At 63.1% G+C, this 24,931-nt stretch overlaps 2 protein-coding genes across 5 annotated transcripts; both read left to right on the plus strand.

The window, feature by feature from the left end:
- Nucleotides 1-440: 440 nt before the first annotated feature.
- Nucleotides 441-20,058, plus strand: PPP6R1 (protein phosphatase 6 regulatory subunit 1). 3 transcript variants are annotated; one of them, XM_045830279.1, is made up of 24 exons: nucleotides 441-1,048; nucleotides 7,998-8,230; nucleotides 9,827-10,013; nucleotides 10,091-10,228; nucleotides 10,317-10,382; nucleotides 11,550-11,662; nucleotides 11,754-11,867; nucleotides 12,252-12,414; nucleotides 12,507-12,659; nucleotides 12,805-12,939; nucleotides 13,414-13,478; nucleotides 13,566-13,681; nucleotides 13,766-13,851; nucleotides 13,945-14,034; nucleotides 14,133-14,230; nucleotides 15,247-15,304; nucleotides 15,387-15,559; nucleotides 17,699-17,832; nucleotides 17,917-18,085; nucleotides 18,196-18,266; nucleotides 18,372-18,453; nucleotides 18,869-18,979; nucleotides 19,062-19,133; nucleotides 19,212-20,058. In XM_045830279.1, coding segments are annotated over exons 2-24 (2,622 nt in total). In that variant the 5' UTR covers nucleotides 441-1,048; nucleotides 7,998-8,003; the 3' UTR covers nucleotides 19,213-20,058. The 3 variants fall into 3 exon arrangements, with proteins under 3 accessions (XP_045686235.1, XP_045686234.1, XP_045686233.1); XM_045830277.1 differs by lacking the exon at nucleotides 441-1,048 and adding an exon at nucleotides 3,075-3,093; XM_045830278.1 differs by lacking the exons at nucleotides 441-1,048; nucleotides 19,212-20,058 and adding an exon at nucleotides 3,074-3,093 and having other exon boundaries at nucleotides 19,062-19,134.
- A 141-nt stretch (nucleotides 20,059-20,199) lies between these two features.
- On the plus strand, nucleotides 20,200-22,665 carry TMEM86B (transmembrane protein 86B). Of its 2 annotated transcripts, none has more exons than XM_045830280.1 (3): nucleotides 20,200-20,877; nucleotides 21,101-21,341; nucleotides 21,910-22,665. In XM_045830280.1, exons 1-3 carry the CDS (start codon nucleotides 20,827-20,829, stop codon nucleotides 22,290-22,292), a joined length of 675 nt encoding a protein of 224 aa, XP_045686236.1. In that variant the 5' UTR covers nucleotides 20,200-20,826; the 3' UTR covers nucleotides 22,293-22,665. The 2 variants fall into 2 exon arrangements, with proteins under 2 accessions (XP_045686236.1, XP_045686237.1); XM_045830281.1 differs by having other exon boundaries at nucleotides 21,104-21,341.
- The last annotated feature ends 2,266 nt before the right edge of the window (nucleotides 22,666-24,931 follow it).

Raw genomic sequence — 24,931 nt, forward strand, 5'->3', positions numbered from 1 at the left:
AGGATTCTCTGTGCGGCGACTGACAACAGTCAAGACAACAGGCAAATGCCTGGTGGGGGACTGAAGGCAGCCTGAAGCCAGAGAGGGCGTCGAGAAACCCGGGCCGGATAAATGCTCCTGGCCCTGGTTGGACAGAAATCCGGCAAGAATTTCCCAGGAGCTGGACCCTGGAGACAAAAAAAAAAAAAAAGGAGTATGAATGGAGGAAAATCCTGGGGCAGAGTTTTCTCTGGGTTTTGGAACGTAGTCAGAAAGAACACCGGGCGTGCAGTGGCGCCTGCGCATTGGGTTGCCTGGGTTTATTCGAGGAGAAACCGTTGGCGCCAACCAGCGCAAGCGCACCTGAGGCGGCGGCCGTCTAGGTGGGCGGGGTGGGGAGCGGGAGGGCTCCACGCGCACGCGCACTGTCATCTCCGGCCCCACCCCCACCCCCCGCACACCGAGACGACCGCGGGAGGGCGGGCTCTTCTGCGTGCCCCTACGCTGGGGGAATTGTGGGATAGTGGCGGACGGATTCGGGCGTCGGAGCCTGTGAAGCTGATTGCAAAGCCGGGACACCCGGCCTCTGTGAGGAAGGTGCGGTGGAGGAAGTGGGCCTCGAGTTCCGTCGACCGCTGCTCAGCACTGCGGCCTACTCAGACTGAGGAGGAGGACGTCTTCCCCAACGGGCCTTGACTTTGCCGCGGGGCGCTGGACCTGGGAAACCGGGGCGGCTCCTCCGCTGAGGGCCTGCGCGGGCCTCTCGACCCCGCTGACCTCCCACAGCCCCCGGTCGGACTCGCGCCCACATTTCCGACGGCCTTACACCCAGCCGGCGCGGCCCCCCCGAACTCTGGAACTGGGCGCCCGAGGGCCCCCCGCTCCGTAGGCTCGAGGACGCGTGCGCGAGCCCCGGCCCCGACCGCAGCGCCTGCGCCCTCCTAAGACCCCGTCGCCCCCCGCCCCCACGAACCGGGCTCCCGAACAGAGCCAGAGCCGCTGGCGGCGGGGCGGGGGGGGGGCGCCCCGATGAGCCCCGAGTGCGAGGAGCCGCCGCCCCCCCGCGCAGGTAAGCGGCCGCTCGGGGCCCTTCCCCAGGCCGGGCACCCGGAGTTCCGCGTCCCGTCCCTGGCAGCCCCGCCTGATATCTTCGAGTTTTCTCAGCCTTTCTCCTTGGACCCTTCCTTCCTCTTGGGGCTCCCTTCAGTCGGGTTCCCCAGTTCCTTAGACTCTTTTTCTCAGCACCCCCAGTTTCTTCCGCGGTTGGTCTTCCCCACCCCACCTCCTTCCTTGTGGGCGCACCTCTAGCCTCTTATTTAGTGCGTTCCCCTTGGCCTTGCTCTCCTCCAGCCCACCTTCGCCAGCCTCTTCTCCCTCTGTTCCCCTACCGCCCCCTATGCCCTGAGACTCAACCCCACTCCTCTACTGACCCCCACCCTCATATTTCCTTCCTCAGACCTTTCTCGTGGACACCCTATGCTCCCTTGGTCCCTGTCCCCTGCCATCGACACCATGGCATCTGACTCTCACCCTTGGGCTCAGGACGACTGCAGCAGGGAGTGGGGCTTCCCTCCCTGACTGGGCTCGCCTGCGCTGTGGCTTGGACTACTTGTGAGCTGGGCTTTGGGAGGTACTTCTGTGGAGCAGCCACCCCTGGGTCCCATTCTGTGAGACACGGCCTGCCGAGGGCATGTCTGGGAGCCTGGTGCTGGGTGCCGAGGGAGGGGGACCAGTCCTGGGAGACTCAGGCAGAGCGGGACAGTCACTATGACTAGCCCTGGGATAGAGGTCACTTGGGGTGCCACGGGAGGCCCAGGGGCGAGGCACTGGTGAGACGGGCTCAGCGGGTGGGGTTTTCTGTCTAGGAAGGGTGTGTAGGAGGTGACAAACCGTGGTGGGAAGAAGGGCCTTCCCTGTGGAAGGACCAGGACATGCACATAGGTGCAGGTGGGACCCCAGGAGCCATCTGGGTGTAGATGTGTTGAGAGGGAGTGGCCTGACTGCCTGGGTGGAGGGGGGGCTGCTCGTTCAGGCGCCTGGAGGGTGGCCTGGATGGGTCTGTCCAGCTGCTCTGTGACATACCCGCACCTCTGTACTGGCGGCCCAGACGTCACCACTACCACCAGCCTCAAAAGCAGGCTGTTTCTGCAAAGGAAGGAGGTTGTCAGGGGTGGAATGGGGCTGCGAGTTGCATAGCAACGTCAGTGGGGTGTGAAGTGGCGCCGCCCTCAGTGCTCCGTTGCTGGGGGTCTCAGAGTGCAGGGCGCTGGTACCGGGCAGCGTTGAGGGTTTATTACTTGGCTGGGGATGACTTGCTGTAGTGGTTTTCACCCGGAGGTGATCGTGTCCCCCTGGGGACACTTGGACGGTGGTTGGAGACATTTCTCGTAGCAGCTGGGGCAGGGGGTGCTGCTGGGGTCTGACAGGCCGAGTGCGGGGGGTGCTGGGGAACACCCTGCGGTGCCCCGGACAGGGCCCACGGCAGCGTGTGGGCAGGGCCACTGGGGCTGCACCCTGCTCTTTTGCCCCACCCTGCTCTTTTGCTTGGGTGTGATGTCCTTTCGGCCTGTCTGCTCCGTTGCTTCTCCATAGTGGCTGTGTGCTGTGTATTTTGATACACTTTCACATTGTTGGTCATTTGTTGTCAGGCCATTCACTGTTTGTTTGCATTAGAGGAGGGGGCTCGTCCTGCTCCTCAGGCCCAACTACTGTTTTCCAGGCTCTGTGGCCAGGTGACCTTCAGTTTTCATTCATTCGACAAGTACCTTTAGCTGTGGGCCTGATCTTACACTGGGTCCTGGGAAACAGGCATCTGGTGGGGGGAGGCAGGTGACCCAACAGGCAGACGCTGTCACAGAGCCCTGAGATGCTGTCACAAGGTGACCACGGAAGCTGTGGAAAGTGTGGAACAGGCCCCTCACGCAGTCAGGGGAGGCTTCTTGGAGGAAGTGGTGTCTGCGCTGAAGCCTGAAGGACCCAGGAGGAGCTGGGCAGGCCCGAAGAGCTGGAGGAGAGCAGAGGGAGCAGCTGGGCCAGGGCAGAGGCGAGGGCGCAGAGGAGCAGTCAGGTGTGGCGGGAGAGTTGAGCGCCATGCGGGTGGCAGCCAGAGAGGAGGTGAGAGAGGCCTGGGAGTGCCGCTGAGAGTGAGAAGCCTCCCTGGCAGCCTGGGCGGCCCAGACTCCGGGCTCCTCATGGGCAGGCCCTGGGCAGGCCCTGGGCAGGCTCGTCAGAGCTGGGGGTGGGGACACGCCCTCCTTTCAAGGCCAATCCTGTTTTTTCCCCGTGGACCTTCCTGGGGGAAGTGTGGTCTTACCCTAACACTCTGAGACTCTAAGACACTCTGAGGTATCTCGCAGGCAGGCGAGGAGCTGAGGCTCTGTGGGGTTCAGTCCCTGGCCTCAGGCCACTGAGGTTTCAGTCCAGACAGGCAGGACTGGGACCCAGGCCTTCCGACTTCTGACATCACCTTGCAACACTCACTCTGCCGCCCGGTTTCCCAAGTCTGTTCATTGTCGTTTATACTTTTTTCTTTGAACCCGTGACCCATCCTGGAGACTGTCCTAAATGTGAGCTCTCTGAACCCACCTCAGTGCTTGGCCTGGTGTCCCTCCCCAGTCTCTTCTGTTTCTTAATTTCTCCATCCCCTGGGGTTGGACCAGCGCAGCCACCTCCCTAGGGGAGTCTGCTCTGGAGTCAGCGGGCGAGGCACCCCCCAGGCTCCCTGAGCCACAGTAAGGCCCCAGGCCATCATCCCGTGTGGCCTTGGCCAGGGCCCTCTCTGGCCTCTTCTCCCAGATGGGCGTCCTGCTTCCTGCCTCGCAGGGTCTGTCTTGGGTTTTGTGGCGGCACCCGCCAGGGCCCTGCAGTTACTGTCTTTCCATCCCTGGCACTGGAAGTTCCCCATCCCCTTTCTGGATTGGGCTGAGAGCTGACAGTGGGTTGGGGGGAGCTGGAGGGAAGCAGTCTCGCTGTCCTCTGACCTGCTGGGCCTGCAAGGGGCCGGGGGCTGGTGGGGCAGCAGTGGGTTCTCCCCTCCTGGGGCTCACCTAGTCTGTCTCCCTAGAGCAGCTGGTAGCCTGTGATAGCTGAGGGTGGCAGCGGTCAGCAGGTCCCAGGTGGCTTCTCCTGACACTGAAACCTCTGCTGAGCCTCTGGGCAGCTCCGGTGGCCACCCTGGAGGCCCTCCCAGAGGCATCTGCCCCCTTGACCTCCACTTCCGGGTACTCTGGGGCCAGGGCAGGTGAGGAAGGGGTGCCCACGGGCTCCCAGCAGGTGGAGCTACATCTGGACACAGGTGGCTGCAGCAGCAACAGGGGGTGATTCTGTGGGAGCCGCAGTGGAGCCCCGGCTGAGCCGGCAGGAGGCGGGAGGAACGCCAGCGGAGCGGGAACCGAGGTGATGGTGCGGAGCAGGCTCGGGAAAGGTGCTGTGTGTCTGATGGCTTCCTTTCTCAGGCACAGTTTCCCCTCTTCTGTTTGCAGTCGGCCTTGGTTTTCAAACGGTCGCTAAGAGCCCGTGGTAGTCACTTCCGTTTTCTTGAAGATTGCTGAAAGTCGAAGAGGGTGGGGGTGGCGGGGAGTGTGGCTCCCGCCGACGTGTCTGAACGACCTGAGCCATCCAGGCAGCCGGCTGAGCCTTTTATCGCTGTCACCCCGCGGCATGGCAGTCTCCTCCCCTCCTACCACCAGTGTCCTGGCCTCAGCGCGGCTACAGGGACAGACAGACAGGACAGGACGGAGGCAGCACCTGCCACACTCTGGCCTGTCACCTTCCTGACCTGGCTGTCCTCACAGCACGGCCCTTCCTGGCTGGCAGTGCCCGCATCTCACAGACAGGAAGCGAGGTTCCCGGATGCCAGGTGCGGGCCCCCAGCTCGCCCTCAGAGAGTGAAGAGGAGGCCCCCCTCTCCTGCCCTCTGCCCAGTCGGTGCCCACGGTTCCCACAGCCTCCGCCAGTTCTATTACTCAAGAAGAGGGGGTCAGCCTGCAGGGCTTGGGACTGAAGTGAATTGGGAGTATGTGGTGGGGAGATTTTTTGTCTCTTTTTTAATTTAAAAAAACTTTTCCGCTCTGTGTCTGCATGTGCATTCTGTGTAGCGTTGAGAAGTGACGTGTGCAGGACACCACCCACCACTCAGTTGCATCTGGTGCTGGCAGCCTCTGATTTTCAGAGGTGCCTCCTGACGTTTGGAGAGTTTAAGGGGCCACCTGGGTTGTGAAGCCCCTGAGGCAGTTGGAGTGGAGACTTGGGAGTGGGGACTTGGGAGCAGGGCTGTAGCCTGAACCCTCTAACCCTGTGCTCCGGAAGTGGGTGGGCCTAGAGTCGGGACAGCAGGGCAGGCAGAGTCCAGGATGGGGGCTCTGCTCCTTAGCAGCGGCAGCCAGGGCCCCTTCCTGCAGGCCTGCATCCCTGCTTCTGTCAGATGCAAATAAAAAACAGTGCTCCACCTTGTCATCTCGATGACAGAGTACACGGGGCCCCATGCGGGTCCTCGGGTTCAATACAGCGTTGGTTCGGCCCTGCCCTGTTCCCCATCTGAAGGGGGGTGCTACTTAGCTCGGGAGCATGGTGGTGAGGTGGGAGGGGGCCCCCCACGGCCGGCTCCCTGGGGTGGAGCCCTGTGTACCTTGCCGCTCTGGGCAGCTGGCACCCTGGCAGCACGGGTGTCTGGGATGGGAAGCTCGGCCTGGCCTGGCACGGCACGGCAGGCGTACTGGGCTGCTCTGGGTTTGTTTGTTTTGGTAACGGTTTTTGTGGCAATGTAATTCATACACCTTACAATTCACCCATTTATAGTGCAGGGTTCAGCAGCTTCTGGTACAGCCAGCGCCGTGCAGCCGTCACCACAGCGGGATTTTTGTGGAGGTGTGACTGGTGGGTGCACGTGTGTGTCACTGACTTCAGAATGTTCTGGGAGGCTTTTTCTGAACACCCTTCCCCAAAGGGAAACCCCGCTATACCTGTTAGCAGTCACCTCCCCCAGCTCCTGGAAACCACTCGGCTGCTGTCTGTTTCTGCGTAGAACCTTCCTGCGCAGGGTCCTTGTGCCTGCTTCGCTTGGCTTGGCTTCGCTCCGCTGCCTCTGCTCAGGCAGCCTTTTGGCCTCTCTGGCCCCCCTATTCCTACCCAAAAGTCTCTGACATAGAAACGGGAGGTGAAACCACGTCACGGTCCTTGCTTCTTGTGGCCCCAGGTGACAGCTGCCCCTTGAGCCGATTCTGGTCCCACCCCCCCAGCTCAGGTTTGCGTGCCAGGTCCTGTGCCCACCGTGGTGTCCGGGTGCTGACAGCAGCCTGCTGAGGAGGGTCCCATGGCTCTGACCTCCAGCCGGGGCGTGAGTGGTGCACGTGCATTGTCATTGGGACGGCGGTGGTGCAGGGCAGGTTGAGACACGTCACCAGGACATGGTGGACAGAGGGGGGTGGGGTGGGGGGCCCTTGGTGCTTTGAACGTGGAGACTGGAGGGGCCAGCGGCGGGCTTTGGGCCCAGAACTGTCACAAGACACTCGATTGGTGTCTCAGAAGAGTGGCCTGTGTGGGGCGGGGTAAAGGGCGGCCTCGACGCTGATTAGCCCCTGTGTCTCCGGGTGTGGTTGGCCAGGGCTGAGGACCAGACACGAGTCCTGTTGTCAGGGTTGTGGTGGATGTAGAGCCACTTGTCCCTGGTCTCAGTCAGGAGGTCCCTGGATAGCTGAGGCCACCGAGGCTGCTGTGGAGGCTGGACAGGAGAACTGGGTGTAGCCATGCCTTGAATGGACAGAGGCCTAGAAGGTGGTCCCTTGTGCACACTGGCTCCACCCTGGTTCAGCCCAGCTGCATCCAGAACCTTATTCTCCTTATGCTGGTGCTCTGTCCATGGCCAGGGTATTGTGGGGCCGAGCTGACTTGGAGGGCGTCGTAGGAGAGGCACTGGCATCTGCGGGTCTGGGGGTACCCAGGAAGGGGTATCCTGGCCTCTTGGTTGTCCATTGCAGGTGGACCTCATGAGGCAGGTGAAAGGTGTGACCTTTAGTCAGTGCCTGGGCTGGGCTGCAAGCCCCCAACCTAGCTGAGTTGCCTACCGTATGATGGAGTGACAACAGCCTCTCTGATGGGGCCTCGGGGACAGCACCTGGGCCGTGGTGGATGCCCAGAGGGAGGACAGTGGCATGGAGCCTGGCTGTGAGCTTAGGACGGTCTACGGCCGCTGGTCTGGGCTGAGGGACCTGCAGGCTCCCCCGGGCGGCTGAGTCCCTGTGCAGCAGGAGCTTGGGCCAGCCCAGCACCTGGAGAGCGCTCCACAGGAGATGCTCCTGATGCCTGACGTCATCAGCTACCTGTGCCAGGTGAACCGGGCCACAGCCAGGCATGCAGGGTCAGAACCAGGGCACCATCCTCCAGGGGCTGGGAGCCAGCCTGTCCTCCTTGCTGAGCCAGTTACCCCATCTGTCCTGCTTCCTTTGGGCCTGTTTGTGGCTGTTCTCAGAGCCCCCCGCTCCCCATTTCCCTCTTCCCTGTCCTGGGCAGTGGGTGGGAAGAGGGTGTGTGTGTGTGTGTGTGTGTGTGGCATCCAGGCAATGGCACAGACTTCCCTCTGCCCACCCCCACCCCCAAACCCTCCACCACATGCTGTCCGTCGGGCTGGATGGTGGCTGAGTGCCGGCCGTTACGGGGCCCTTGCATTGGCTCTGCAAGTGCAGCTTGAGGCGAGCCTGACAACGGGTTCTAGGATGAGCATAGCTCTGGCCCTGCCCCAGGGGTCCCTGCCAGACGGGGGACAGTGGGCGCAGGCCCTTGTGGGTGGAGCTATGGTCCCTCCATGCACAGCATCAGGGCTCTGCCTTGAGGGCCCTGGGCACCCAGGGGCCGTTTCTGGGCCTGGGGGCCAAGGGTTGGGCAGGACAGTTGGCCTCAGATGTAGAGTGGCCCCCTGGGCCTCAGGGCTCTGGACGAGAGGGGGTTGAGTGGATGCTGGGTCTGGTGATCTAGCTGGGCCAGCTGGCCAGCGGGGCTCAGCGTATTACCACCCCTGCCCGCAGGGCGCCATGTTTTGGAAGTTTGACCTGCACACGAGCTCGCACCTGGACACGCTGCTGGAGCGGGAGGACCTGAGCCTGCCCGAGCTGCTGGATGAGGAGGACGTCCTACAGGAGTGCAAGGTCGTCAACCGTAAGCTGCTGGACTTCTTGCTGCGGCCGCCGCACCTGCAGGCCATGGTGGCCTGGGTCACCCAGGAGCCGCCGGCCAGCGGCGAGGAGCGGCTGCGCTACAAGTAAGCCCCCATCCCCCCCCACCCTCTACCCCCCCGCCCCTGTCCTGTTCCAGGGGCTCCCGGCGGGGACAGGGAGCCGAGGTGGGGAGGCTGGTGCCCGGAGCACGCACAGCAGTACTGGAATGCCTTTTTGTTGGGGGTTTTGTGGACGGCCTCCAGTGCAGGATGAGGAGGCCCCTGGGGAGCAGTGTCTGGCCAGTCTCATTTAGGTGGCTCCCACCCCCACCCCATCTTCTTCCTGGTGGTTTTTCCATCGGGTTTTGGTCGCGGTGACTGTGGAGTCCTGTGCAACTGTGAGAGGGAATGCAGAGTTCCCCGTACACTGACTGCCCCCCGCCCGCCCCATGGGGACGTTCTGCAGAAGGCAACACAGTGTTGCAACCAGGGGTCTGCCCTGGACAGCCCGCAGGCCCTGCGTTGGTTTAAAGCAAGCCCTCTAACACCAGACAGCGCCGTTCTGCCTGTCATTCCCTTGTATGTTTCCCTTTTTGGAGCAGAGTTCCCTCGGTGCCCAGCATGGTGCTGGAGCCCAGGGCATGGCTGTGAGCCAGGTTGACATGGGCCCTGGTGGCCACCGTCCCCTCCTGAACGCCCCCCTACTCCTCTCCACCTGCCCCAGTCACTTCGTGGGGACTTGGAGCCCTGGGGTGTGCTGGGGGCCAGCCAACAGCACCCTGGGCCATCCAGCAGCACCCTGTTGGGGGCACAGTTGGGACTGTTGCCATAACTGTGGACTTGGGTCTGGCCTGGGCTCCTCTGCCCTTCCGGGGTCCTGCACAGCCCATGCCAGCGGTGGGCTCTCTTCCAGTCCCTCCTCCCAGTTCCCTGGCGCCACCCTCTGCCCAGCCCACCTCGCCCTGCCCTGGCTGTGTGTCTTTTGAGCCAGGTGGTGCGTGGGTGAGAGCTGCCCCTCAGCTTGGCCTTTGTGAAGTGGGGCTTCAGGGAGGCGGTTGCAGGGCCCCGGGCAGGGTCCACAGAGTCCACTCTGCCTTCTGGTGTCCAGCTGTCCCTCAGGCGCCTGCTCCCAAGTGTGTCTTTTCCCCCTCTGCTCGGGCCTCTGCCCACTGTCCCTCTCCCGCCACCCCCGCTCCCTTGAGCGTGTCCGGTGGCCACAGGAGCGACTGGGCTATGGCTCACAGGAGCGGGGAGATGCTGAGGAAGCCTCCATGTTGACACCCATGCCATCCGAGCCCCTGGGGTCCCTGCCCTGCTCCGAGGAGCCCGAGGGAGGAGGCACACAGGTCCCTGCATTTCACAGGGCGCCTCAAGCAGGTTGTGCTCACCCAGGCCTGGGTGGCCTGCTGGGCGGGGTGGGGAAGGAAGGGAGGGGTGAGGGTGGGGTTCAGAGAGGTAACCTTGGCAGACTGCATAGGGGAAGCTTAGCTCTGATGGTGGCAGGGGCAGGGCCGTGGGCGCTGGCAGGCAGATGTCCAGGAGGTGGCAGGCTCGGGAGCGGGCAGTCAGGGGGGAGGACGCTGTTGTCACCTCCACTGGGGTGATTCTGACAGGAAGTGAGAATGCTTCCACTCCCCGCCCCCTGCCACGTTTGCCTCTCCCTCTGGATGTGACAGCCGTCCGCCTGCCCGCCCCTCCCAGGTACCCCAGTGTGGCCTGTGAGATCCTGACAGCAGACGTGCCCCAGATCAACGACGCTCTGGGCGCAGACGAGTCCCTGCTGAACCGCCTCTACGGCTTCCTGCAGAGCAGTGGCTGCCTCAACCCACTGCTAGCCAGCTTCTTCAGCAAGGTCATGGGCATCCTCATCAACCGCAAGACGGACCAGGTGCCCGCAGTCCTGGGCCCGAGGCTGCTGAGGGGGTAGGCACCTGGGACCACCGTCTGACATGTCCCTGCCCCCAGCTCGTGTCCTTTCTGCGGAAGAAGGAGGACTTCGTGGACCTGCTGCTGCAGCACATTGGCACCTCGGCCATCATGGACCTGCTGTTGCGCCTCCTCACCTGCGTGGAGCGGCCCCAGCTACGGCAGGAAGTGGTCAACGTGAGCTGGGGGGCAGGGGTGGGGCCTGGAGGGGTGGGGCCTGCAGACCAGTCCGTGCGTGATGCCGCGCCTTCTTTCCCACCCCAAGTGGCTCAATGAGGAGAAGATTGTCCAGCGGCTCATCGAGCAGATCCACCCGTCCAAAGATGACAATGTGAGTGTCCCAGGCCCGAGGCCTCCTCTCAAAGCAGGGTCGGTGAGAAAAGGAAGCTCGGGGATCGAGTGGGTGCCCCTTGCCCTCACGGAGGCGGTGGCAGAGCAAAGGGGCTTCACACACGTGAGACTTGCCGCCGCAGCCCAGGAGCCGGCCCATCATCCCCCTGCGTGCGGGGTTCAGGTCTGGGTCCTCAGACTCCAGGCTCTGTGCCTGGGTGAGCCCTGCTTGTCCTTCAGAGAACACCTGGAGGCCCCATCCTTACCAGCAGCTCGTGGGGCCTCAGCTCGTCCCTGCCCACACATGCAGGTAGTCCGTATTTAGGGCCCAGCCAGTGCCCATCCCGGGAGGTTGGGAGCATCCAGGCCTTGGTGGCAGGGGGATGCGGGTGCCCACTGTGAGCCTGTGGGTCCCGGGTATGCCTGTGGGTCCTGTGGGGTTAGACCCAGTGCTCTGGTCATGCTGGGCTCTTGCTTTTCTTGTTGGTAGCAGCTTAACTGAGAGTAAGTTGTGCACTGCACAGCCCATTCGTTTGCACTGTGGGATTCAGTGGCTTCTAGCACATTCCCTGCAGCCGCCCACGTGTTAGCTGGGGGTGTGTCTCATTGCTTCAAAAGGGAAACCCTGAGCCCACGAGCTGTCACGCCCACTCCACTCGTGGTACCCCAGCCCCAGCAGCCGCCACCGGTCTGCTGTATCTGGGTTTGCTTCCCCTGGGCATCCTGTGAACATGGAGCCCCACAGCACATGGTCCATGCTGGCCTCACTGCCCCAGCACCGTGTTCTGCATGCACCTGTGTTATGGCTCGTTGGCGCCTGGCCTTGTCTAAGGCCGATGGACGTTCTGCTGTGGGCCAACCATGGCTGCTCACCGTTCGCTAGTGGTAGACATCCCTTCTTTGGCTACTGCGAATGGTGCCGGTTTCTGTGCGTTGTTTCGTCTCCTTTTCTAAGAGGCCTTCCTTGGTTTCCCTTTCTGCTGTCTCTCCCCCCAAGTGTTTGGTACCTTGAGCTTCCTCCCTTGGCACTTGTGTCCCTGTGTTTGTGTCATTCTCCCCCTGTCCCCAAGGGCTGGGGCCAGGCAGTCAACTCATGGGGGTCCCAACACCAGGCCATGGAGGGTCCGGTGGCTGGGCTGGGCCCTCAGCGCTCTTTCCGCCTCCATAGCAACATTCCAATGCATCCCAGTCCCTGTGCGACATCATCCGCCTGAGCCGGGAGCAGATGATCCAAGTGCAGGACAGCCCGGAGCCCGACCAGCTGCTGGCCACCCTGGAGAAGTGGGTTTGCCGGCTGTGCCCCAGTCCAGGGAGGGGAGCCATCCTGGGGCTGGGGTCCCAGGCCCTTCACCATGGTTCCCCCTCCCCCCAGGCAGGAGACGATTGAGCAGCTCCTGAGCAACATGCTGGAGGGGGAGCTGAGCCCGTCTGTCCTTGTCAGTGGAATCCAGGTGCTACTGACCCTGCTGGAGCCCAGGAGGCCACGGTGAGGGCCAGCCTCCTGGGCGGCTCTGCTGCTCCCTGGGGACATGGCCTCCTGGTTGGGGTGGAGGTCACAGGACATGGCTTCCACATGTGGTGTCCACCTCACAGTGGTCACTGTGGTGCTGCAGAGGAGTCCTCCTGTCTCACCTGACAGTGGAGGAGACAGGCCAAGTTAACTGCCCATAGCTTCCAGCTGATCATTGGCATCCAGGGTCCCTTAGACCACCTACCTAAGATGTACCAGGACTTCTAGCCTGGCCTGCCTGGGTCCCTCCCCAGTTGACCCGGCTGGCGGCAGCTTCACACTCCTCTGCAGATGTGCTCCAAGCACGCACCGGGCCACCTGGACGGGCTCACTCTGCCCCCCGCCCTGTCTCCTCTGCAGGTCCGAGTCTGTGATTGTGAACAACTTCTTTAGCACCGTGGATGGGCAGCTAGAGCTCCTGGCCCAGGCCACCCTGGACAGCGCCGTGTCCTGCGTGGGTGCCCTGCACGCCCTGCGCCCTCGGCTCAGCCGCTTCCACGAGCTCCTGCTCGAGCCCCCGGAGGTGAGCTGGGCAGGTTGGGGCGGGGTGGCTGGGAAGGTTGCACCTTGGTCCCAGGCAGCAGGCCAGGAATCGAGCCTCCTCTGTGTTTACAGCTGGAGCCACTTTGCACGACGTGGGGCACCCTGGCCCCGCCGCTGGGCAACACGCGGCTGCATGTGGTCAAGCTGTTGGCCAGCGCCCTGAGTGCCAATGATGCAGCCCTGACCCAGGAGCTCCTGGCGCTGGATGTGCCCAACACCATGCTGGTGCGGGGGGGGGGCAGGGCAGGGGCACGGGGAGGGGGTGGGGCAGGGGAGGGGGCAGGGCAGGGGCACAGGAATGTGGGGGGGCAGGTAGAACAGTGACTGGGCCTCTGGGGCCTCTCTGTGCGAGCCTGCACCCTGTTTCCAGGACCTCTTCTTCCACTACGTGTTCAACAACTTCCTGCACACTCAAGTGGAGGTGTGTGTGAGCACCATGCTGAGCACCGGCCCCCCTTCTGACAGCAGCCTCGAGACGCCTGACGCAAATCCCATCGTGAAACATGTGAGCTGGGGCTCCTGGGTACCCCCTCAGTTCCCCAGAGTGGGCTCTGCCCCCGTCTGTTCCTGGTATGTTCTAGAGCCAGGACTTGGTGGGGGACTTCACGTCCTGGGGGTTGGGGCTTAGACTTGTCCTTAGGTGCTTTCTGGGAGACTCAGGGTGGCATTCGGGGAGGCAGTGGGTATCGGGGAAAGACCCTCCCAGGGTGGCAGCGGCTGAGGCCTATGGGGCTGCTGCACTGGGAGTAGCCCGGGGCTCAGGAAGGAGCAGCTCAGCGGGGGCTTGTGTCGTGTGGGCTGAGGGGGACTGGACAGGCGGAGGGTGTTCCTCAGGGAGCAGTGCGGTTGCCAGGGCAGTGCACGTGTGCAAACTGTTGGCAGGGGTGTGGCACACCTGCGTAGAGACCAGGCCGTGCCCCTGCCCCTCCCTCGCCGGCAAGTGGAGCTGGCCCGTGACCCTGGCTGGCCCCTCCCACAGCTGCTGCTGCAGGGCCGGCTGGTGGAGCGCATACTGACGTCCTGGGAGGAGAATGACCGTGTGCAGTGAGTGTCCTTCCTTCCGGGCCGGGGTCGGGCCGCAGGAGGCGGGCTCAGGCAGCCTGAGTCCATCCTCGGTCCGCCCTCACCCAGGTCTGCAGGGGGCCCTCGGAAGGGCTACATGGGCCACCTGACGAGAATGGCCAACGCCCTGGTGCAGAACACGGAGAAGGGGCCCAACTCGGAGCAGCTGAGGCAGCTGCTAAAGGGTGAGGCGGGCGCTCCCCGGAGGCAGGGGTCCTTGGGGGCTGAGGGCCAAGTCCCACTCCCGTCCTCGTTCCTGCCCCGAGCAGAACTGCCAGCTGAGCAGCAAGAGCAGTGGGAGGCCTTTGTGGCGGGACCCTTGGCCGAGACCAACAAGAAGAACATGGTGGACCTGGTGAGGCCCCTGCTGCCCCCGCAGTCCCAGCCTCCTGGCCCCCAAAACGCCCCCACAGCCATGGCCCCTCATGCCCGCCTCCCACCCCCCTAGGTGAACACCCACCACCTGCACTCCTCCAGCGACGACGAGGACGACCGACTCAAGGAGTTCAGCTTCCCCGAGGAGGCCGTGCTGCAGCAGGTGGGCCGTGGGCCGCAGAGTCCTGCCCCCCCACCCCTACCCCGCCCCACCCCACCCCGCCTGCCCTGACCGCCACCCGCCCCTGCTGGCCCCCGCAGGCCTTTGTGGACTTCCAGGTGCAGCGCATGACCTCAGCCTTCATCGACCACTTTGGCTTCAACGACGAAGAGTTTGGGGAGCAGGAGGAGAGTGTGAAGTGAGTGCGCCCCTCTGCGCAGCTGCGTGCTGTGGGCCCAGCCTCATCCCTCGCCCCCCACACGGCCCCGGGGGCCTTGTCCACACCCTGCATCACTGGCAGTGTGTGGGCTGGGTGGGCCCGGAGGCCAGGCCTCCTGTCCTCGCTCCAGAGGCCCTGGGGCAGTGAGATTCCTTTCTCAGTGACCAGTTCTGCTCATCTGTGTTAGCTGTGTCAGTGTTTTAATGAAGTGGTGACGAATGTCTTTGTTTATCATTTCCTGTCACGGGCATCTGTTGCTTTCACAGGGAAAATAGAACAAAATTGAGTAGCACTTTGTAAACGACACAGGCATCTCTGTGACAGCACCAGGTGGACAGCGAAGGGGCAGGCGGCCTGCAAACGAGTGCAGTGGACGCCGGTCGGGTGGGGCGCTGCTGTGGCACCTGGAGGGCGCTGAGTGGCTTCTTCACCACCCGCCCCCCTGCCCAGGGGCCCCCTTTCTGAGCCTGGTTCTGCCACTGTCAGCCCATCTCAGGGCAGGTCCCCCATGTGGGTCTGGTCTCCCCTGTGCACTGTGGACTGAGGGGCCGGGGGTTCTGAGCAGAACCCACCCTGTGGGGCCCTGAGGGGAGTGCCCGTGAGTGGCGCCGTGGACCCTGTGCCCTCTGAGTGGAAGAGATCACTTTTGAGAAAATGAGCGCATGATGCCCTGAAGCGGCTGGTGGGGCAGCAGGCAAAGGTCTGGCTGGCCCATTAGGGTGGAGGCCAGGGCACCCCGCGGGTGGGGCCCAGGGAGAGGCTGGAGGGGACAGCTGAGATGGGGTTCCAGCTCCACACAGTCCCCTCGGGCGCCTCTGTCCAGGGCTGGACGGGAGGGCGGGCCCTTGGCCCGGCGGTCTCCACAAAGCATGGGAGTGTGGGCGTGGGGTGCAGAGAGGTGGTGGCAAGCAGGGGAGTCAGCAGAGAGCAGTGGGGGGCAGCCTGCCTGGGCCATCCTGGCCCGTGCCGCCCTCAGTGTCCCGCTTCTCCCCCAGTGCACCTTTTGACAAGACCGCCAACATTACCTTCTCCCTCAACGCCGACGATGAGAACGTGAGTGCTGCCCTGTCCCCTGGCGGCAGGGGCTGCGGGCACTGCCGCCTGCCCACTCACCCTCCTGCCCCTGCCCCTGCAGCCCAATGCCAACCTGCTGGAGATTTGCTACAAGGACCGGATCCAGCAGTTCGATGACGACGAGGAGGAGGAGGAGGAGGGCCAGGGCTCTGGGGAGTCTGACGGGGAGGACAGCGCCTGGCAGGGCCGCCAGCTGGCCAGGGGCGCCCGCCTGGGCCCGCCCGTGAGTGTGCGGTGAGTCGCTGCTGCCTCCTCTGCCAGGCTCTGGCTCGGGGGAGGGGCTGCACGGGGAGCAGTTCCCGTTGGCCCGAGTGCAGGAAGCTCTCGGGGGGCTGGGGCATGTGTGTTGGCTGGGGCCCTTTGAGTTCTGAGTGGTGGAAACCTGATTCTGCTGGGTGAGGCCCCTGCAGGAATAGGGTGGCAGCTGGTGTGTGTCGGGAGCACCAGGGGCCCTCAGGTGTGGCTTGATCCAGGTGCATCGTCCTCAGCCGGTTCGCTGTCATGCCCGTGTTTTCACAGAGGCCGCACACTGGCCCCGCGGCGTCTTTCCTCGTTTCAGTAGAATGCCGGTGGTCCCTTCCATGCAGCCCCATGTCTGTGAGCTGCGACTGGCTCTCGGTGCCAGGGTGAAGTGATCTTCCTGCGTGCCGGCTGGCCTGCCTGCCAGGGGCTGTGCCAACAAGGTTGCCATGCAGACAACCGGGTGCCTGCCACCGAGCCTCTGCCCCCGGGGTTTCTGATGGGAGGATCAGAGCGTCTTACCTTTTTTGTGGGCATGTGAGGAGCACACGGGCGAGTGGAGGTGTCCCGAGTGTGCAGCTGCATGCAGAGCGTCAGGCGGCCCTGGGCCCCCACCGGTGCTGCCCGGACCTCTTGCTCTGTGGGCGGGTTGTGGCTCCTGCGTGTGTAAGGCCCTGCCTGGGGTGGGTGTGCCCCTGTGGGACCAGCCCAGCCCAGGACCGCAGTTCACCGGGGACTTGCTGAGAGTGTGCAGTGGTAGCCCTCTTGTGCAGGTCTGATCGGTTCTGAGCGGCGGGACGGGTGCAGTTCTGCTCTCTTATGGGGGTTAGGGTTTGACCGCCCCGGGCCCAGCCCATTGACTGCCCTTAGACAGTGTGCTCAAGGCGGCTGCTGTCCTCTCGGTCCACCCACCTGGTGCCGCCTCACTGCTCTGTTGTGGGGTATTGGACACGGGGCAGTGCGGGGCCTACCGCTGGGTTCAGGCTGTGCTGGCTGTCCAGGGCCCGAGTGTGGGGTCTCCCAGGAGCGGAGGGCTCTCCTGTCATTGGGAGTGCTGTGGCGTCTTCACAGTGCATACTGCTTCTGTTGCACTCGCTCCTAAGTGTTTCGGTTTTGTTTTTCTTTTCTGTCTTTTTTTTTTTTAGATACAAATAGAAAATCTTTTTTTTTTTTTAAGATTTTATTTATTTTCAGAGAGGGAAGGGGGAGAGAAAGAGAGAGAGAAACATCAATGTGTGGTTGTTGGGGGCCGTGGCCTGCAACCCAGGCATGTGCCCTGACTGGGAATTGAACCTGCAATACTTTGGTTCGTAGCCTGCACTCAATCCACTGAGCTATGCCAGCCAGGGCTGTTTTTTCCATTTGACTCGAGTGGACTTGTCCACAGCTCTGGTATCCCGCACGCAGGTCTGTCATTGCGGTGTCCCTGCCACTTCCCCGGGCTGGGTGCTCTGCGGGTCACTGCCATGCCTCCTCGCTGTCCAGGGCGATGGTGAGCACGTGTCAGGGAGTGGCCCCAGCTTGTCCCTGGCCTCAGGGTGCTGGCTGTGGGCGAGTGGTTGGGAGCTGCCCTTCGGGGTTTGGGGCACTCCCCTTTGTCCCCCATGGGCCGAGTCTCGAGTTTATTCTCAACGCTGAGCAGATGAAGCCGTTCCCACCGTGGACAGAGGCGTGTGGCCAGCATCTGCTCAGCACCTCCTGTGGATGGATGCTGTGTCCACTAGGACTTTGTCCCCTGTCTCAAGTCGCATGTCGGTCAGCAATCCGAAGTGTTTTCGGAGCAGCTGCTCTCAGCCGAGGACACAGTGGTGACAAGAGTGTTCCCAGATCTGTCTTTGGGGAGGAGTGTTCCCGTCAGAGGCGGCTACTGCTGGGGTCTGGGGGTTGTGGGGGAGGGTAGGCGGGGCCATCCTGCCCGTGGCACTGGTGAAGGGCTGCTCGCCCCCTTCTGGGGTGGGACTCTCTGGCGTCCTGCCTGCCATCCTGGGCGCAGGGGGCCCTGGCCTGGCCTGTCCCCACCGCCCCCTCACCCCTTTTACCCTCTGTCGGCTTCTGCACTGGGGGTGGGGACAGGGCGCCTTCCCACTCGGTCCCTGCCGCAGCACAGTGGTTGATGGCTGGTTCTGGGGGCAGGAGTGGAGGCAGCACAGACAGTGAGGAGGAGGAGGAAGAGGAGGAGGAGGACGACGAGGAAGAAGACGAGGATGGCGGGGTGGCCAGAGATGAGGCCACACCCTCTCACCCCAGCCCGAACCCCCAGCCTCCCGGTGGGTGAACGTGCAGGGTGGGCGTGGTTGGGCCCAGGCCAGTGTCTGCCTGCCAGGCTCACCACTGCCCTGCCCTTGCCCCAGGCCCCAGCTGGACAGCCACCTTTGACCCAGTGCCTACAGATGCCCTGACCAGCCCCCAGGACTCCCGGGAGAAAGAGCCGTGCTCTGGGCCCCTTGCCCTGCAGGGACCCCTCGGCATCCCTGCCCCAAGCCCAGCTGGCCCTGTGGCCCCCAGTCCCCTGCAGCTCAGGTGAGGCTGGGAGACGCTGCTGGGGTGCAGCCCCAGATCCTGGTACCCTGAGGCTCCAGGGCCAACCCCAGCTGCCTCCACGGGCTGCTTCTGCTTCTCTCGCCTCCCAGGTCCCAGGACCCTGCACCCGCCTCTGCACCTCAGGAAGCCTCCAACGGCAGCAAAGTCGCAGAGCCCTCAGGTGAGCCACCGCCCACGCCACCCTTCACCCCACATCCCCTGCCCGCCGTGCTCTGGGCTGGCGGGGGTGTGAAGTCTCATGTCGCCTGGTCTGTCTTCCGCACAGCCCCCTGTCAGGCCTTGGTCAGCGTCAGGGACCTCCCGGCCACCCTCAGAGGGACAAGCTCTGCCCCCAGCTCCTTGGACAGGTGACCGGCTAGGGAGCAGCTTCTGGGGGTGGGGGGGGGTGCTGTGAGGGAGGTGACAGGAGCCTGGCCCTGGGGCTGCCCTGCCCCGGAGTCACCCCAGGTGGCCCTTGGAGGACGCCTGTGCCTGTGCCCCCTGGGGTTTCACCTGGCCCTGAGCCCACGGCCGCCTGTCCCGTCCTGTGGGCGCCTGTGGGCAGGAGGGAGGCGTCCGGGGGAGCCAGCAGTGGACAGGGAGGGTGCAGAGCCCAGACCCCAGATGGCCTGGAGCTCCTGCCTGGGTCAGCTCCCGGGGTCGGCTCCCGGGGTTGGCTCCTGGGGTCAGTGAGGGCTCAGCGCCTTCTTCCTTCCTACACGTCGGCTCTGGGCGACGGTGTCCGGCGGGGCATTGGTGACAGCCCTGCTGGTTCCCCCACAGTGCAACCAGAGACCCTGCTACCTCTGTCCCAGCCCCTGGGCACCCCCAGCCGTTCCAGACCACGGAAGGGGAGAAGAGCCCCAAACCCTCGGGGCTCCCTGAAAGCCAGAGGTGAGCACGGGTGGCCCTGAGGCTGGGGCGGGGGTCATCCCGTGGGGCGGCCCTGGCCTGTCACGTCCCTCTCTCCCAACAGTGCCCAGGCCCTCCAGCCGCCTCCTGTGCCCAGCGGCTCTGCCCAGGGAGGGCCGGTGTCCCCAGGCTCCTAGTGAGTAGCAGGGGCCGGGGGTTGGAGTGGCTGATGGGCTGGCAGGCCCCTCACTCCTGTCTCCCTCTCGGTTCCCAGATAACTGCCTGGTTCCGGTGGTGGCGGCCAAATCCTCGTCCTGTGCGTGGACCCTGCCCAGGCGGGGTCAGGGTGGGTCCCACGTGGCCTGTTGCCCCATCACCCCATCCCATCTCCACCCCCACCCACGTTCTCTCCTCTGCACTCCCAGGAGGCTGATGCTGGAGAGATGGGCCCTACCCACCCCTATTTGCACTGAGAAAAGAAATGATGGAGTTTTGTCTCCTAGAATAAAGATACAGAGTTGAGTAGAGCGAAAGGAGAGAGAGAGAGAAACCTATATTATATATTATATATGTGTTGAGGGAGGAGGGGGTGGGAGGAGAGCCAGAGGAGAGCCAGGCCTGGGTAGGGCGGGGGTGGGGCTCTCACCCGGGCCCAGCGGGGCTGCGCTGGGGTTCCTGGGCGCTGTCCACTCCCTCTAGGTGCAGATGCCACACCCACACTCCACATGTGGCCTTTCAGCTCAGGTCTGAGAGGGGGGCTGTGCCTTTGTCCCGACCCATGCCCCAGACCCTGCACTTTCCCTGGGCTGGGGCCCAGAGGACCCTGCGCCTGGCCCAGCGGCTCTGGGGGCCGGGGTCCCAATCCAGGGGGCCCCTCCGGTGACATTCCCACAAGGCCCTGACATACTCCAGAGACCCCTGCGCTTCCCACAGACCCTGGAGCCAGGGGTGTGGCGGGGGTCCGGCTGGGGTCCCCCTCCAGTGCCTGAGGGTCTGGGCTCCAGCCCAGCTGCCAAGTGACCTTGCCCCAGCCCCTCTCAGGCTGGCGTGCGTGTGCGTGTGTCTGTGCCGAGCTTCTGTTCCATGTTGCAAACACAAATAAACAGAGGAAGACAGTGTGAGACTCCTGCTGCTCAGCACTTGGGTTCTGGGGTAGGGATGAGGTGGCCTGGTCTCGGGAGCCATCTTCCGGGGTCCGCTCGATTCCCCCAGTCTCATGGGTTCACCGCTCGGCCCTCAGCCGCCCTAGCCACAGAGGGACCTTGTAGGAGTCACACCCCCTGAGCCCTGTATCCCCTGGTGGAGCAGTGGGTGTTTGGCGGTGGCCATGGAAGCCAGGTGGGGCGCCCAGCAGACCTATGCCCCCCAGGGGAGGTTGAAGGGCGGGCCAGGTCCAGCCTATGTGGGGAGCCCCTGGTCTGCCTGTCTGTGGCTGGGGGTCCTGATGAGTCATCACTGGGGTTTGTTTGATCAGGAATTGTTTGTGGTGGGGGCCACGGGGCAGGAGGGACCCCAGGTCCCTCTGTCTCACCCTGTCCCTCCCTCTGGCGGGGGTCTTCCACTGGCAGGGAGATGGGATGGCAGTGCCCTGTTCCCCGGGTGAAGGGGGGCTGTGACTACCTGGGCACGGGACTAAAGGGTCACGAAGCCGGGTCCCCGGGGGTGGGACAGGCTGCGGCGGGGAGGGACCTCTGCCCCCTGGTGGGCACCTTATCTGCCGGTGCCAGGCAGGGCCATCCCCGGGTGGGGGCAGCATCTCCCTGGGCTGTTATCAGCCCAGAGTCCACAGGACGCTCCTCGGGTTAACGTGTAACCACACGCCGTCCCCTCCACCCCCAAAGCCATCCCTGCCCTCACACGGGCCACTCCGGGGGGAGACACAGGCTGACATGGACGCCCAGAAAGAGGGGCTACCCCGAAACGCTCGCTTCTCAGCCCAAGTGAGAGCCCCTGAGTGTGGGAGGGGGGTGGATGTCCTGGGGTCCCTGGTTGGAGTCGGGTAGAAGCCCCTAGACCTGACTCGGCCAGGCCAGTTGGGGTCTGACCTCCAAGGGCAGTGGACTGACTGGGACCCCAAGGTCAGGCAGCTTCTGAACCCTCCCCCCAGGGATCTTGAGGGCTGGCCTGAGCTCCAGGGTCTCAGCGGCCCCCTTGTCCCCAAAGCAGCCACGCCTGGTCGGCCTGACCCCCTTCTTCCTCGCCTGTGCTGCCTACTTCCTCCTCTGGGTTCCGGACGACCCACCGTCCTGGGTTGGCGCGCTGGTCAAGTGCCTGCCTGTGCTGTCCCTGGCCAGCTTCCTGTGGACGAGCCCCGGTGGGGACTGCAGCACTCACCGGCAGGCGGCCCTGCTCTTCTCCACCCTCGGGGACGTCTGTCTTGTTTGGCCCCAGGCCTTCCTCTACGGTGAGCCGACTGAGCCGGGTGCATTGGTCCAGCGTCCCTTTCGGACCCCCAAGCCAAGGGGTCCTGGGGGCAGGGGCCGGCAAGTCGCTGGCAGCGTCTGCTGTGAGGCAGGTGGCCTGCAGGGGGACGGGGGCATGGCCACGACTGACACACCCAGACCCCTGCCCCCAGGGCCTGCGGCCTGACCTGAGGAGGTGCGAGAGGCGGGTACAGCAGACGTGGAGTGTGGGATTCAGGTGGCGCCGTGTTCAGTAGAGCAGCCCTGCAGGGAAGGGGACACCTGGGTGGGGGTGCGGGAAGGACAGGACCTGCCAGTGCAAAGGCCCTGGGGTGGGTGGGAGTGTGCCCGGAGTGTGCACCCAAACACCAGGGTGCAGTGGCCAAGCAGGGAGCCAAGCAGGAGGCAGGGTTGGGACAGCTCTGAGCAGGGCGAGGGTGGACACCGAATGGCCCAGGGCAGGGGGAGGCGCGACCACCTAGGAGACCAGGCGGACAGTGGTGCAGGGCGGGCATGGACGCAGGCCTCGCCCTCAATGGGTACCCCCCAACCCCCGCTCCTGGCCCTCAGGTGTCCTCGCCTTCACCCAGGCCCAGCTGCTCTACACCTGGGTCTTCGGCCTCAGGCCCCTGCGGCCAGGCCTCCTGCCGCCCGTCCTCCTGGTCTCCCTCCCGTTCTCTGGCTTTCTCCTGTCGCACCTGCAGCCCGATATGGTCCTGCCCCTGATGGTCTACGGCCTGGCCCTGAGCACCATGCTGTGGCGTGGCCTGGCCAGGGGCGGCAGGGCCTGCTGGGGCGCCGTGCTCTTCGCCATCTCAGACTCGGTGCTGGCCTGGGACACCTTCATCCAGCCTCTGGCCCACGGCCACCTGGTGGTCATGGCCACATACTACGCTGCACAGCTCTTCATCACCCTGTCGGCCTTCCAGGGCCCCAGGCTCAAGACCAGTTGACTGAGGGCCCACACAGCCCCGCTGCAGAGTCCACCCACTCCCCTCCTGGAAGGACCTGGGCCTCCCAGCCAGACCCGGGTGGGGCAACACCCTTGGGGGCCGCAGCCAGCCTCCCAGCCTCCGCCTGCAGGGGCTTCTGCCCACCCGAACGCCTAACTGTGGGCAGAATTCCGAGTCCACCCACCGCCAAGTTCCGAACACCTTCCCCCAGTTTTGGTTCCAGGTTCCAGGCCCCTCAGCCAGACCCTCGCCGGGCCCTCCCCAGGCCCCTGCCTGCCTCTGTGACCGCAGGCCGCCTCCTGTGTCCGCTGGCCCCCTTCCCTCTGGCCCTGGTTATTCATGTGTTGTCTGAATAAAGGGGACGTGGAAATGACATCATCTTTATTTGGGGCAGGGGGAGGGGCGGGGGGGACTGTGGACCACCACGTCAGTGAAAGGGGTTTCTGTACTTTTTTTTTCTCCTCATAATGAAATTGGTGCAGGCAGTTCAGTCTTGTTGCTGCCACTCTCTGTAAACTCGCCCACCACCCGCCCGGGGCTTGTGGGGCGTGGACTCCCGGGCGCTAGGACGATGTTACAGACCTGAGACTGGGAGGAGGCTCTGGTCCGTGGGTTTGGTTCCTCTGGCTGCCATCACATGTCACCACCAACTGGGTGGCTGAAGACAGCCACAGTTTAGTCTCTCATAGTTCTGGAAGCCGGACATCCAAAGTCAAGGTGTCGGCCGGACCCTGGGCTCTGGGGAGGGTTTTTCCTGCCTCTTGAGCGTACAGCGGCCTAGCCATCCCCGGTGTCCCTGCAGTCTTGGCGTCCCTCCTCACGGCGGGTGTTCTCCCGCTTTCTGTGTGTGTCTCTTCTCCTGAGGACACGGGCCATTGGGTTTAGGGTGGACCCTAAATCCAGGATGATCTCATCTCAAGATGTCTCCAAAGGCCCTGTTTCTAAAAAAAAAATGTCACTGTCGGCTTAGGACTCGGACACCTGTTTCAGGGGACACAGTTCAACCCACTCCAGTCCCATACAGTATCAGAAAAAAGAGGTGCCCTGGCTAGCATAGCTCAGTGATTGAGCTTGGGCTGTGAACCAAAGCATCGCAGGTTCGATTCCCAGTCAGGGCACATGCCTGGGTTGCAGGCCATAACCCCCAGCAACTGCACATTGATGTTTCTCCCTCCCTTTCCTCTCTAAAAATAAAAAAAAATCAAATAAGTCACTTTAAAAAAAGAAATCTATTTGAAAAAAAAAGAAAAGGAGAGGTGAGGTTGGGGAGGTGAGGAGACTCAAAGATGGGGGAGCCTGCAGGAAGAGGTAGGCAGCAATGGGATGGAAATAGAGTAAGGAGGAAGAGAACCCAGACGTGGCCCTCATCCTGGCTGTGACCTTGGCAGCCCACTGACCCTCCCTGGGCCTTAGGGTCTGCATCTGAGGACATGAAGCAGTCAGAGCTGCTCTCCAGACCCCACCTGACTTTTATGATGTGCTTTAAGGGACTCTTATAGCAGAGGGGAGATTTTCCATCCATGATATGCTTTAGGGGACTTCTTTTTTTTAAGTATATTTTATTGATTATGCTATTACAGTTGTCCTAATTCCCCCCCCCCGTGGCCCCTGCCTCTACCCAGTTTCCCCCTTCCCTCCAGCAGTCTCCCCCTTAGTTCATGTCCATGGGTCATACATTTAAGTTCTTTGGCTTCTCCATTTCCTATATTGTTCTCAACGTCCCCGTATCTATTTTGTACCTACCAATTACGCTTCTTATTCCCTGTACCTTAGCAGAAAGGAGACTTTACATCCATAACATGCTTATAGGGACCCCCCTGAGCCGACCCCTGATTTTTAGTCCCCACTCTACCTTCAGGCCAGAGTCCCCTCTCAGCGCAGAGGAAAAGCCTTGGGCCTAATGAGTCACGAATGCAGTGACACAGCCGGAGGGAGGCAGGTGTTCTGGGTGGGGCACCCTGCTCTTCAAAATCTCAGATGTTGGCCTGGAAGCCTTCTCTCAGCCCCTGCCCCACGCGCACCTGGTGGCTGTGACCACCTGCTAGGCTACCCAGGCCTCACAGCCTTGTCCGTCATCAAGAGTGGGAGGCTCCTGACGGACTAAGTCCCACCCCAGCAGGAAGTGCTTGAGGAGCTGGGATTTTTTCACATACAGGTTACTTCTGAAGCCAGAGCCGAATCACTCACGGTGTGGGCGGGGTTGGATTCCTCCGAGGCCTGTGGGGGCGGGGCTCCGAGCCTCCCCACAGCCTCTGGTGGTCTTTGGCAGCCCTTGGCTTCACCAGGTCCTGTAGAGCAGCCGCCGCCTCCTGTCAGTCACGGCCCCTTAAAAACATGGGCCTGTGAAATGTGACTTGGCTATAAATGGGAATAAAGTTCTGTTCCAGGCTACAAAGGCACCAACTTTGAAAACCTTGCCACAAACGCCCTGGCCAGTGTGGCTCAGTGGGGTTGGAGCGTTGTCTCGCGCAATTGAAAGGTGACTGGTTTGATTCCCAGTCAGGACACGTGCCTGGGTTGCGGGTTCAGACCATGGTCTAGGCGCGTATGAGAAGGCAACCAACAGGCGTTTCATCTCTCCGTTCCTTCCCCTCTCTCTAAAATCAATAAGCATGTCCTCAGGTGAGGATAAAAAATAA

Source organism: Phyllostomus hastatus, unplaced genomic scaffold (assembly GCF_019186645.2).
Source record: "Phyllostomus hastatus isolate PE091 unplaced genomic scaffold, TTU_PhHast_1.1 phas_contig_151, whole genome shotgun sequence".
NCBI classification, from domain to species: domain Eukaryota; kingdom Metazoa; phylum Chordata; class Mammalia; order Chiroptera; family Phyllostomidae; genus Phyllostomus; species Phyllostomus hastatus.